At 46.3% G+C, this 12,560-nt stretch overlaps 1 protein-coding gene across 8 annotated transcripts in view; it reads left to right on the top strand.

Moving 5' to 3' along the window:
• The window catches only part of MAP7D2 (MAP7 domain containing 2), a 97,718-nt gene that overhangs the window by 33,693 nt on the left and 51,465 nt on the right, over positions 1 to 12,560 (top strand). For all 8 annotated transcript variants that reach the window (XM_043897682.1, XM_043897675.1, XM_043897678.1 and 5 more), the window contains exon 2: positions 12,188 to 12,265. In XM_043897682.1, coding sequence (XP_043753617.1) covers positions 12,188 to 12,265 — 78 coding nt within the window. The remainder of the gene's footprint in view (positions 1 to 12,187; positions 12,266 to 12,560) is intronic.

Raw genomic sequence — 12,560 nt, forward strand, 5'->3', positions numbered from 1 at the left:
TCCTGGGTTAGGCTTAGAAATGGTGACGCCTGACCTTTATTGAGCACAGCAGGCAGTGTTCTGAGCAGTGCGCATGTGTGTGAATGTGTGTGTCTATGTCTCTTTCTCCTGCCCCCTCCCTATCCCTGCTTCCCTCCTCTCCCCCTCTGTAACCCTCTCCCCTGATGCTCCAAGATCTCTGTGAGAGTGGAACCTGTGCTCAGCTGGCTCCAGAGTACTCACTGGCTCCCAGCTTCTTCTCCATCCTTGCTGGGGGATAGCAGGGCTTTTCAGAAGGCCATTCTGTCTTCTCATTGAGCCTTACCCCTTGATTGGAACAGGCCAACCTTGGATGCTCATGGCAAAGCGCCCTGTGTCAGACCTTCTCCATCTCTAAAGGACCCTGAGGGCAACCTCAGTGCCCTGGCCCTGCGTGCCCCGTCTGTGATAGAAGCGTCTAGGTGCGCTCTGCGGTCTGTGTTCGCTCTTTTCTAGTGCCAGCCCCTGTTTCTCTCTTTGTTGCTCATCACCCTGGAAAGGATAGGTGGAGTCCACAGGCCTGCCGCTGCAGACAGCTGTGTGTTGATGAGAGGCACACAGAGCAGGGCAGCCCGCAGGCAGAGACGCTGGGAGTGTGGGCGCCAGTGCAGAGCCACCCAGCGGCCTTGGCGAGCCCTGAGCTTGGCTGGCAAAGGGGGGAGAATACTCTATTCAAAATATGAAATACGCCTCTTCGGCATAGGGTTATTTTGAGAAACTGCAGACGCCTGAGAAGCTCTGAAAGTGGTCCTTTTGTAAGGGAAATCTGTATTTATAAAGGAAATTTACATTAGGAAGAGGGGGCCTATACTAGGAAGATGGCTTTTACTGCGGATTCGGATGACTTTTAAACCTGGGAGACTTATCTGCATTGCAGGGCAACCTGTGTTTACCAAACATTTCCTCCTCTCACCTTCCATGAATTCCACCGCTCACACAAATCTTTCTTTGGTCTTTAGCTGCAGGTGGTATTTGAGGTAGTGGTTTGGGCCATCCTGGAGAGTGTAATTGGTTTCCTGAGAATCTCCTATATATACATGACATATATATTTAAGAAACTTCTGCTTAGGGCATGCCTGGTAGCCTAGTGTTTAAGAATCAGCTTGCCAATGCAGGGGACACGAGTTTGGTCCCGGGTCTGGAAAGACCCCACATGCCGAGGGGTAGCTGGGCCTGTGCACCACAGATACTGAGCCAGTGCCCTGGAGAGCCCTTGAGCTGCAACTCTGAAGCCTGTACGCCCTAGAGCCTGTGTTCCACAAGGAAAGCCACCGCAGTGAGAAGCGCATGCACAGCTACAAAGACCCAGCACAACTGAAAAGAAATCAATCTTAAAAAAAAGTTCCATCTGTATTACAGGGGGTCCCAGCTAAGAGCTCAGAAGGGTGGAGGGGAAATTATGCAGGTTTCATTTAGCTAGCAAGTCATATTGCAAACAGTGGGTCCCTTTGAAATGATACAAACGTGTATTAAATTTATTGTAGAAACACAGGAGTCCAGGGGCCTCCCAGATGAGGAGCCAGGGTAGGAGGGAAGTTTCTGCACTGCAATGCTCAATAGATCATTAACCGAATTGAATTTTTCTAGTTTCTCGTTGTCTTCTTTTAGCTACCTTTGACTTTGTTCACCTCACCTTTCAAATGAATTGTCAGCTCAGCAGAGGAGAGGAAATCTTAGAATGTAAACCGGGACCTCGTCGAAAGTTGCAGCAGGTCTCTTGGAATTTTATGGGGTTCATCGGGAGATGGAAGTATGCAGAGCTTCATATTCCATGGTCTGGGGCCTGGACCCAGTGCGTGACTCCCATGACTTGTTTGGTCTGTGTTCTCATATATCATCAGGGGAAGGGAGCCAACTGTGGCTCCTCCTGCTGCCAAGCATTTTCACAGCACGCCTGCCCCCCAACACACACTGTAACCTTGGGAAGTAGGTAGTAATGATCCTGATTTATATAGAAGAAGAGCCCTAAGCTCTGAGAGGTAAAGGGATTACTCAGAGTCCCTTGACTGGGGTGCTATTGGAAGGGCCACGCAGATGGAACCTGGAAGAAGCCCCCAGGACTGAGCTCCGTATGAATGGGGAAGTGATACAAATGAGATCGCTCCTCTGATGGCTGTAGAAGAGCCAGGCCTTTTGGACAGTGAGTAGCTGAGATCTGCTGTAGGGTGGAGACAGTTAAAGGCGTGAGAAAGGCAGGTAACAAGACCCTGGAAGAGAAGGTGTCAAGGCAGAGTCTTGAACTGGCTGTGTAGACCCCTTCTCTCCTGAATCACCACGTGCTCTTTAAGAGCCCTGCAGCTTGAGCCAGTCCCTGGGCCTTTGCTGGTATCTTTGGTTCCACACCAGCCCTGCTGAGGCTCACCTCCTGTCTCCCACGCTGCCCTTGGAGTTCCCTCACCCCTTCACGGAGCCACACTGAGAATGCAGTTGCCCAGGAGATCCAGGCCTGTTCTTTGCAGCCTTGAGCACTAGTGATATATGGCAGGTCAGCCAGCACGGAATTTTTTCTCTTCTATGTGTTGTTGCAGTTGTTGTAGTGTTAGAAATAGGTATCTTACACTAAAGTGCACACCTTTCAAGTGTACCATCAGGTATATTTTAACCAGTGCATACATTTTCCTGCCCCAGTCCCCTCTCCCCCTCAATTAGCACAGTAATCCTCCAACAGTCAGGGGCCCAACCTGCCAGGGAGGTCGTGGGGGCAAGCTGCAGACACTGTAGATTTGAAAGCAGGGTTTAAAGATCAGGGGAATCAGGGACTTGTTCTGGACTGTATAGTCGCCTTACCACCTCCTTTGTAAATCCTGGTAGGAAAAGCTACTCAGTTTCTGGACACCTAGATCCCTAGGTCAGTGCTCTTTCCTTCAGGTGGCCTTCCCTCTCAGTAATGAGTTGATGCCCATCAGCTTGGGAGTCAGCCAGATTGGCCTCAAATCCAAGCTCTGCCACTTAGCAGCTGTGACTTTGGACAGAAGTCTTAACCCCTAGGGAGAGTCTCACTTTCTCCATCTCGGAGCGCATGATGTCAGGCAGGAGATACGTGCTTAATAAATGGTACCTTTAGAAGAAGCCAGGCTAGCCTGCTAACCTGTGTACAGTTGGTCAAACTGGGTGCAGTTGAATTTTATAACTTGGCGTGGTGTGTTTTCATTTGGTTATGGGAGCTTGAGTTGCTGTGGCAGGAGTTCCTAGGCTGGCTGCTTACAGGTGTGTGAGTATAACTAGGCAATCTACTGTTGAGATGGTGAAGAACAGCATCATCACATACCGCCTTCACAATTAGTGTTTGTGAAATGTCATCTGTGTGTTCTTTTTTTTAGTAGGAAGTTACTTGTCCTACTAGAGATAAGATCTAATTTCTGCTGAGTTACCAGAAGGGGAATGCCAGCGTGTGTAGACACAAGTAATGGTTAGTGACTGAGAAGTCAAAGGCATGTATACATGTTCCCAATATAATTTTTATAGGAAAGGAATGCTCGCTGTGGTTTTAGACTGGCAGCATAGTACACACTCTGTCTCATCACCTGTGTTAGGAAACGTAGTATGGGCAGGTCCTGTGGGCAGGAGACCTCATTAACGGAGGAGGGAGAGCTGTAACTAGGAACAGGCAGGTTAGCGTGGGCAACACAAACTAGCTGAATTCACTGTGCTCCCGCTGTGTCCTGACTATGGTTAATCAGTGCTGGGGAGCTTTCATTACATCCTCACTGTGAGAGAGGCACTACTGTTTCTCCATCTTACAGAAGAGGAAACCTAGGGCAGTTGCTGTAGGACTTTGCTGTTGTGCCTTCCTTCTTCCGGTAAGCCTAGGAGATTGGTGTGGATTGGGGACAATTATGTACCAGGTTCCTGGTTCCAGGGCAAGAATGATGCGTCCTGAGATCCATTATTGTTTGACCTTTATGTCAAAGTGCTATACTCTGTGATTGCTTGGACTTGACCCAATTCTACACTTTAAAAAGCAAAAAAAACTGGCCCTTCTCTTAGCTGTGCAGTTGTGATTTAAGAAAATCATTTAGGAAGCATTTAGGTCATTTAGTAATACTCTTACAACATTTACATTTTGGGGGAAATTTTAATTCAGTTGTTTTAAAGGAAACTGCTAGAAATTTAGCATATTTTATAAAAACATAATAGCAGTGTAAATCTGTATATATTCTTACTTCTTATAGTCTCTATTTCCCCACTTTTCAAGGACTTTTTGGTATCTATACATTTTTTAAAAATGTATTTTGATACCTTGATATGTACACCTCCATCCTATAGTAGTCAGTAGCTATTGAACGTAAATGCTAGTTCCAGGTGTGCCTCTCTTTGAAGTATTAATATAAAGTATGACATCATCCTTGAAAGAGTCATATTGGCAGTAACAAATTTGGTGGCCACAGTGTAATACACACTTTTTCACTGCAGTGAAAAGAGAATTTAAGCCAATTCAGAAGGTTATAGCTGGTAAGGAATGGAGTAGATCAGTGGTTCTCAAAGGAGACCTGATCACCTGGAAACTGTTAGCAATTATGGGGGAAGCTGCCTTCCTTTCTTTACCTTTGAATTTCCTGAACAGATCCAGCAAAATAATGGCTACAAAGATATTTTAAAATGTTCCTTATTTTTATAGACACTTCCGATACTTGGTTTAATGCTCTACAAAAGGGGAGGTTTCCATCAAAGGGACATAATATTCATGGCCCCTCATTTAGTAAATATTTGAGTACCATGTGCAAGGTCTTGGGGCTGAGAGGGCAAGGGGCAGATGAACAGGCCCAGAGAGTAGTGTGGGGGGCAGTAACAGCCATGGCAGACACTGTGTGTAGGAGGGTGCAGGCAGATGGCCGATTGTTCCTTCTGCAGACATGATTTGGGACCCACTCTTTGAGCCCCACACTTAGCTGGGCTCTGGACATTCAGAGAGGAGCTGGAGGCAGGGCCTTGCCCTGTAGAATCAGCCTAGTCTAGTGGAACAGGAGCTCTTGAGGTATGGGCCCTGGACACCCTTCTCTGGCGGGCCCTAGGCCCACTCCATGAAACCCTGGGAGTGCCGTCCAGCACTCTGGGTTCACAAGCCCTCCAAGTGGTTCCAGTCCACACTGCAGTGGGAAGAGCAGCAGGCTAGGAGCAGTGTCAGTCCTTCTGAACAGAAGCATCACATGGGAGCTCTTAGAGCACCAGCACCCTGGCCACACCTGAGCCGACAAGGCCAGTCTCTGGGAGAAAGGCACAGGCACCCATAATTGTTAGAGCTCCCCAGGTGTTGGCCTGTGTGGCCACAGTTGAGGACCAGTGGTCTCCATGACCTGAGACAGATCATCACAGCACAAGCGAGTCACCACCAAGTTGTTGGTGCGTCCCTGCCTGCCAGTCCACAGAGGGGTGGGCCCCCCAAAGGAGGGGCTGGCAGACATGGGGCTTCCTATTTGATGAGCTCTTCATTCCTGAGTCCCTTCCTTTTGTCTGGTCATTGTAATTGCACAGACGTGAGCTGTGATTAGGAAGGTTACTTTAAAATTCACTTAATGCAGTCAATTTTTAAAAGTCGAACACAGCTGGCTTCACTTAAAAACTTTGCATTTCGATAATGGTTATTACATACCATGAATAATTGACTAATATCAGTTCATTGATATTCTAGGGAGAGAGTGCCTGAGGCTAATAAAATACATTTTTAAATTAGTTTTTTTAAAATGTGTTGCCCCAGCCCAAGGATAACGGGAAGTTACTCTAAGCAAGAGCAGGTCAGTGAAGTATGAAATTTTATGCTCATCTGATCACAAAAAATAGTTGTTTGTCTGCTCAGGATCCCTGTTTGATTCTTATTTCCTCTAGGGGTGAATTGCCCAGGGAAAGGCCTCAGTTTCAAGGGTGCACACTACCTGAGTGTCATCACCCGAGGAAGCATTACTGCATCAAGAATGAGGCAGAAGTGACTCTGGCAGGGCTATCCCTTGTCCTTCTGGGAAGGTGTCACCTGCTCCCTCTTTGTCTTGGGTCCCTCCCGGGGTTTTACACTTCAGCAAGTGTGCTACAGTCCATGGGGTCGCAAAGAGTCAGACACAACTGAGCGACTAAACTAGATTTTAAAAGGCTTTCTACTTTGAGGTTATTGCAGATTCACATGCAGTTATAAGCAGTACTACAGAGACACCTGGTGGACCCTTCACCCAGTTTCCCCTGTGGTACTAACTCTGAATAGCAAGGAGAGATAAGAAAACCTTCCTCAGTGATCAATGCAAAGAAATAGAGGAAAACAATAGAATGGGAAAGACCAGAGATCTCTTCAAGAAAATTAGAGATACCAAGGGAACATTTCATGCAAGCATGGGCACAATAAAGGACAGAAACGGTACGGACCTAAAAGAAGCAGAAGATACTAAGAAGAGGTGGCAAGAGTACAGAGAAGAACTATACAAAAATTATCTTAATGACCCAGATAACCACAATGGTATGATCACTCATCTAGAGCCAGACATCCTGGAGTGCGAAATCAAGTGGGCCTTAGGAAGCACCACTACGAACAAAGCTAGTGGAGGTGATGGAATTCCAGTTGAGCTATTTCAAATCCTAAAAGATGATGCTGTGAAAATGCTGCACTCAATATGCCAGCAAATTTGGACAACTCTGCAGTGGCCATAGGACTGGAAAAGTTCAATTTTCATTCCATTCCCAAAGAAAGGCAATGCCAAAGAATGTTCAAACTACCACACAATTGCACTCATCTCACACACTAGTAAAGTAATGCTCAAAATTCTTCAAGCCAGGCTTCAATAGTATATGAATTGTGAACTTCCAGATGTTCAAGCTGGCTTTAGAAAAGGCAGAGGAACCAGAGATCAAATTGCCAATATCTGCTGGATCATAGAAAAAGCAAGAGAGTTTCAGAAAAACATCTACTTCTGCTTTATTGACTATGCCAAAGCCTTTGTGTGGATCACAACAAACTGGCAGATTCTTAAAGAGATGGAAATACCAGACCACATTACCTGCCTCCTGAGAAATCTGTATGCAGGTCAAGAAGCAACATTTAGAACTGGACATGGAACAACAGATTGGTTCCAAAGGAGTACATCAGGGCTTTATATTGTCATCCTGCTTATTTAACTTATATGCAGAGTACATCATGTGAAATGCCAGGCTGGATGAAGCACAAGCTGGAATCAAGATTGTGGGGAGAAATATCAACAACCTCAGATATGCAAATGCTGCTGCTGCTGCTGCTAAGTCACTTCAGTCATGTCTGACTCTGTGCACCCCCATAGAGGGCAGCCCACCAGGCTTTCCTGTCCCTGGGATTCTCCAGGCAAGAACACTGGAGTGGGTTGCCATTTCCTTCTCCAATGCATGAAAGTAAAAAGTGAAAGTGAAGTCGCTTAGTTGTGTGCAACTCTTAGCGACCCTGTGGACTGCAGCCCACCAGGCTCCTCCATCCATGTGATTTTCCAGGCAAGAGTACTGGAGTGGGGTGTCATTGCCTTCTCCAATATGCAGATGCCACCACCCTTATGACAGAAAGTGAAGAGGAACTAAAGAGCCTCCTGATGAAAGTGAAAGAGGAGAGTGAAAAAACTGGCTGAAAACTCAACATTCAAAAAACAAAGATCATGGCATCCTGTCCCTCCACTTCATGGGGGAGTCCCATCACTTCCAAATAGATGGGGAAACAATGGAATCAGTGACAGACTTTATTTTCTTGGGTTCCAAAATCATTGCAGATGGGAACTGCAGCCATGAAATTAAGACACTTGCTCCTTGGAAGAAAAGCTGTGATCAACCTAGACAACATATTAAAAAGCAGAGACATTGCTTTGCCAACAAAGGTCCATTTAGTCAGAGCTATGGTTTTTCCAGTAGTCATGTGTGGATGTGAGAGTTGGACCATAAAGAAAGCTGAGCTTCAAAAATTTGATGCTTTTGAACTGTGGTGTTGGAGAAGACTCTTGAGAGTCCCTTGGACTGCAGGGAGATCAAACCAGTCCATCCTAAAGGAGATCAGTCCTGAATATTCATTGGAAGGACTGATGCTGAGGCTGAAACTCCAATACTTTGGCCACCTGATGCGATGAACCAACTCATTGGAAAAGACCCTGATGCTGGGAAAGACTGAAGGCGGGAGGAGAAGGGGACAACAGAGGATGAGATGGTTGGATGGCATCACCGACTCAATGGACATGAGTTTGAGCTAGGTCCACGAGTTGGTGAGGGACAGGGAAGCCTGTCGTGCTGCAGTCCATGGGGTCACAAAGAGTCAGACACGACTGAACAACTGAACTGAACTAACTCTCAGTACTATAGTAGCTCTCAAAGCTTAGGGTTGCAGACCCTGGCTCAAGTCATCACTGCCAATGCAGGAGACTCAGGTTCAGTCCCTGGGTTGGGAAGATCCCCTGGAGAAGGGAGTGGCAACCCACTCCAGTATTCTTGCCTGGGAAAGCCCAGGAACAGAGGAACCTGGCGGACTTCAGTCCATGAGTTTGCAAAGAGTTGGACAGAACTAAGCAACTGAACACACAGACACACACATACAGACACACACACACACCCATGTCTTTAGTGGAAATCTGTTGGTGTTAGCATTCATGTATTAAGGTCACTTGCCCTGGGCCTGTGAATCATAGTCTACCTCGACTTCTCAGGCTGTGTTGCTGCAGTGGTGCTAACTGGTCAGGTCCACACCCCCAAACACATAGGGGCTGTCTGCTTTGTGCTGTACCCCTTCATCCTTTGGGTGGAACTTCTTGGCAGAGGTCCCCAGAGGTTCATCAGGGATCACAAGGTGGAAATGGAGATATAATTATTTGGCTTTTCCTCAAATGGATGTTCTAGAAATGATTGCTTGACAGTTCTTTTAATCAGGAGAGGCAGATGCTATGTAGAAGAATGATGCCTTACTCACCCAGCAAAACTATTGGACGCTGAATTCTTCTTCATTTGTGTGTGTCCCAGGGCAGTACGTGTGAATCATGAGAGTGAGCCTTGAGGTTCCTGGTTCACCGTTTTTTAGTACAGTGGCTGACAGCCTCATGTGGCTAGTGAGTGCCTGAAACAGGCCCAGTGTGCTGGAGGAACAGAATTGTTAATTGCATTTAATCTTGATTGTCTTAAACAGAAAAGAATGGCTTGTCACTGCCATGTGAGAGCATATAGAGATTCTAGGTTACCCACCTTGGACTGAGTCATTTCATTCCCCTCAGTGGGACCCAAGCAAAATTGTGTGGCACGGCTGCCCCCCGGGTCATCTAGCTATCCCCTTTCGCCACACAGCATCCAAATATTTCCAAACCATCAGTTTGAAGAGGAAGCAAATACTTAGCACATCTGTTCACAGCTGGCCAGTGCCCAGCTCACAGCAGTGCTTAATCTGGACTTCTCTAATGAGTTGGTCTTGCACTTCTCTCCAAATTTGCATGCGCATTCTTGGGACAAGGATGGAACTTGTTCCTTGTGTATAATAGAGTCTCAGAAAGTCATGAAGCATTCGTTCATCAGTGCTGAGATCGAGCTATTACGTTTCCACTTTTGCCACGTGAGAAAGCAGTGATTAAGAGTGTGAGTCCTGGAGTCAGGTTCTTAGGTTGGAATCTGCATCTCCACCTTCTGATGGTGTAACCTTGAACAAGTTAACCTCTGTGTACCTTTTTTGTACCTATAAGATGAGGGTCATAATAGTACCTCTGTCATCATGGGGTGATTGGGCCAAGTAAATTCAAGCAATGGACCTGGTTCGTACATTGTAGCCTCCTGTTAGGACGAAGCAGGTCATGAGCCTAATAATGAAGATTTTCTGAAAAATGATTTGAGGGTGTGACTCTTACAAGTGCCCACAAGGGGGCAGCCTAAAATCATGCATATCTCTGCAACAGACATCCTTCTGTTGGTAAAGCCTTAAGGTATCATGGCCAATTACAAATGTGCTTGGCCCTTTTCCCTCAGTTTTTCTCTTTTTCTTCTGTTCAAAGTACACTTTCAGTGGTTCTCAGTCCGTATCTTAGATCTGGAGGGTGACAGGTCATGCCTGAGCTGGTAAGTAGATGTGGGTGCTGTTGCCAGCATCTGTCCAGGGATCGTTGGCTTCTCTTTGTAGCTTTTCACACAGAACAAATCCTTATTAATCAAATGCTTAAGGTAGAGACTAGAGTTTCAAAATGTTTAGAGAATCATCATGGAGAAATCTGGTTTTCTCTCCCCGCTACCCCTACCACTGACCACATGCCTGTCTTTGAGTGTTGTGTATGCACCTTGAGGCTTGTGGGGGTAGGCTGTGGCCCAAGCGGGTTGACCCAGAGATGCAGACCCGCCCCTGGCTCAGTAGGCCCTCACTCCCTGCAGGTAGACAGTCTTCTGCAGCTAAGCAGAATGAAATTAGGGTTCTGAAAGCAATGTGGGGGCACAGAGCTTCGTGGATCTGGGAAACTGTGGGTTCTTGAAGGTGGGTGGGGTTCATACAGGTTCAGGGGATGTAAGGGAAGGGGAGAGCAGCACTGATGAGCTGAGAAGATGGGCATTTAAATTCTTGATGCTGTTCATGTCGTCAGTACCATCGTAGTTCAGTTCAGTCGCTCGGTTGTGTCTGACTCTTTACGACCCCGTGGACTGCAGCACGCCAGGCTTCCCTGTCCTTCACCAACTCCCAGAACTTGCTCAAACTCATGTCCATTGAGCCGGTGATGCCATTAATCATTAATTGTAATGATTAAAAGTTGACAAAAACCAAAGGAACTTATTTACAAAACAAATAAACTCCAGACATAGAAAACAAACTTATCATTACTAAAAGAGGAAAGGGGGATAGAGGTAAAATAGGAATTTGTGATTAACATACATGCACTACTATATATAAAATAATCAGCAAGGACCTACTGTATAGCACAAGGAACTATACTCAGCATCTTGTAATAACCTATAGTAGAAAAGAATATGAAGCAACATATATATGTATGTATGTATGTGCATAACTGAACCACTTTGCTGTACACTTGAAGTGACACACAACACTGGAAGTAACTATACTTCAATTTTTTTTTAATGGAAAGTGGCACTTGGGTTGATTTTCCAAGACTTCTCTCTTGAGCTTTAATATCCCTGCTTCATAATCCAGGCTGCAAAATTAGATGCTTGTGGGGAATTGTGACAACCCAAAGCTTATCACATCCATCCTTATCCGCATTCCTGCTGCTGCTCTGCGGTCCAAGCCTCCAGGCCTCTCTCCTGGGCAGTGGAAGGCACACCCCTGAAAGGTGCATATTGTGGAGTCAGCTGTGATATAACCACAGAGGAGATCCAGGCGCTGGGCACATCAGTCTGGTTATAGCACTAAAGCCAATTTCTCCAGAATGTGGTCCTTGACCACTGTGTAAGTAATGCTCATGAATGATCAGTTGTGAGCAAGTGCAGTAAATTATTTTTAATCCTAAAACAACTGCGAAGATCATTTCATCTTTGCTTCAGAAAGTCCTCTAGGGTCCTGTAGAAGATGAGTGGAGATGCAGAGCTCCTGGGATGTTTCCCGGACATTTTAGGGGGGAATTGCCATTTGTTCAATTTTATTCCTTGTACTGATAATAAAACAAAATGAAATAACAAGTAAACAGGAGTGCATTATATTCCTTCTTTGTGATTCTAAAATGCTAAGATTGACATGGGGGCAGACTTAGTAGAACCAAAATCAAACTTGAGTGTTACTTTTTTCCAGCTCAGTCATACATGCCCCTCAGCAGTTGTCTTCTTGCAGAAAGTCGAATGTTCACTAATAATAATAATCTGTGTAATAATCGTGTCTTCTTTTGTGCATTTGCCTTCCCCTGGGAGCCGGACCAGGGGAAGCCTACCAGGCTTTTCTGCATGTTGCCAGGCCTGTCGCTTATTGAGCTTTCTGACTCCTCTGGGGCCTGGCCCGGAGCCAGAGAACTAGGAGGAAGGTTAGTTCTCCAGGGCTGGCCTGGGGCCACTCCAGCCCAACTTGGTGGGTGAGCATTACAGCCACCGCTACCACTCCTCAGCTCTCAGGTCTGGGCCACCCTCCCCTGTGGTAGGGAGTGATGGATCACTTCACTCTGCAGGTGAAGTGATGTTGATGCTGATGTGTGCATGTGACCAGACACAGGGTGCGGCCCCAGCACCCCCTGGCACTCAGCAGATGGGGAGAGTGAAGTCTTTGATTGTGTTTTCTCTCTTGTAGCCATGGAAGGATTTTTAAAATCCGATGAGAGACAACGACTAGCTAAAGAAAGACGGGAAGAAAGAGAAAAATGTCTTGGTAAGTTGTGCACTTTGGCTGTTTAGGTCCAAGGGAGTAGAGATGTGATGGTGTCTTTTCTCAGGACTCTTAGAAATTTGTGACTAAATGAGAAAAGAACTGGGACAGTTGTTAGGTCAACGTGGAAAACTAGGAGCAGACCGTCACTACCACTGGCCTGTTCACAGCTATTATGTAATTCTCAGGGCGGTTGATTTACTCGGTGAGCACGTGTTGAAGCTCTGTTACTGGCACGGCACTACAGCTGTGGGTAGGGTGCTGAAGAACGAGAGACATTCTCTGTATACCACACCCC

The sequence above is a fragment of the Cervus elaphus genome, chromosome X (assembly GCF_910594005.1).
Source record: "Cervus elaphus chromosome X, mCerEla1.1, whole genome shotgun sequence".
NCBI lineage: Eukaryota > Metazoa > Chordata > Mammalia > Artiodactyla > Cervidae > Cervus > Cervus elaphus.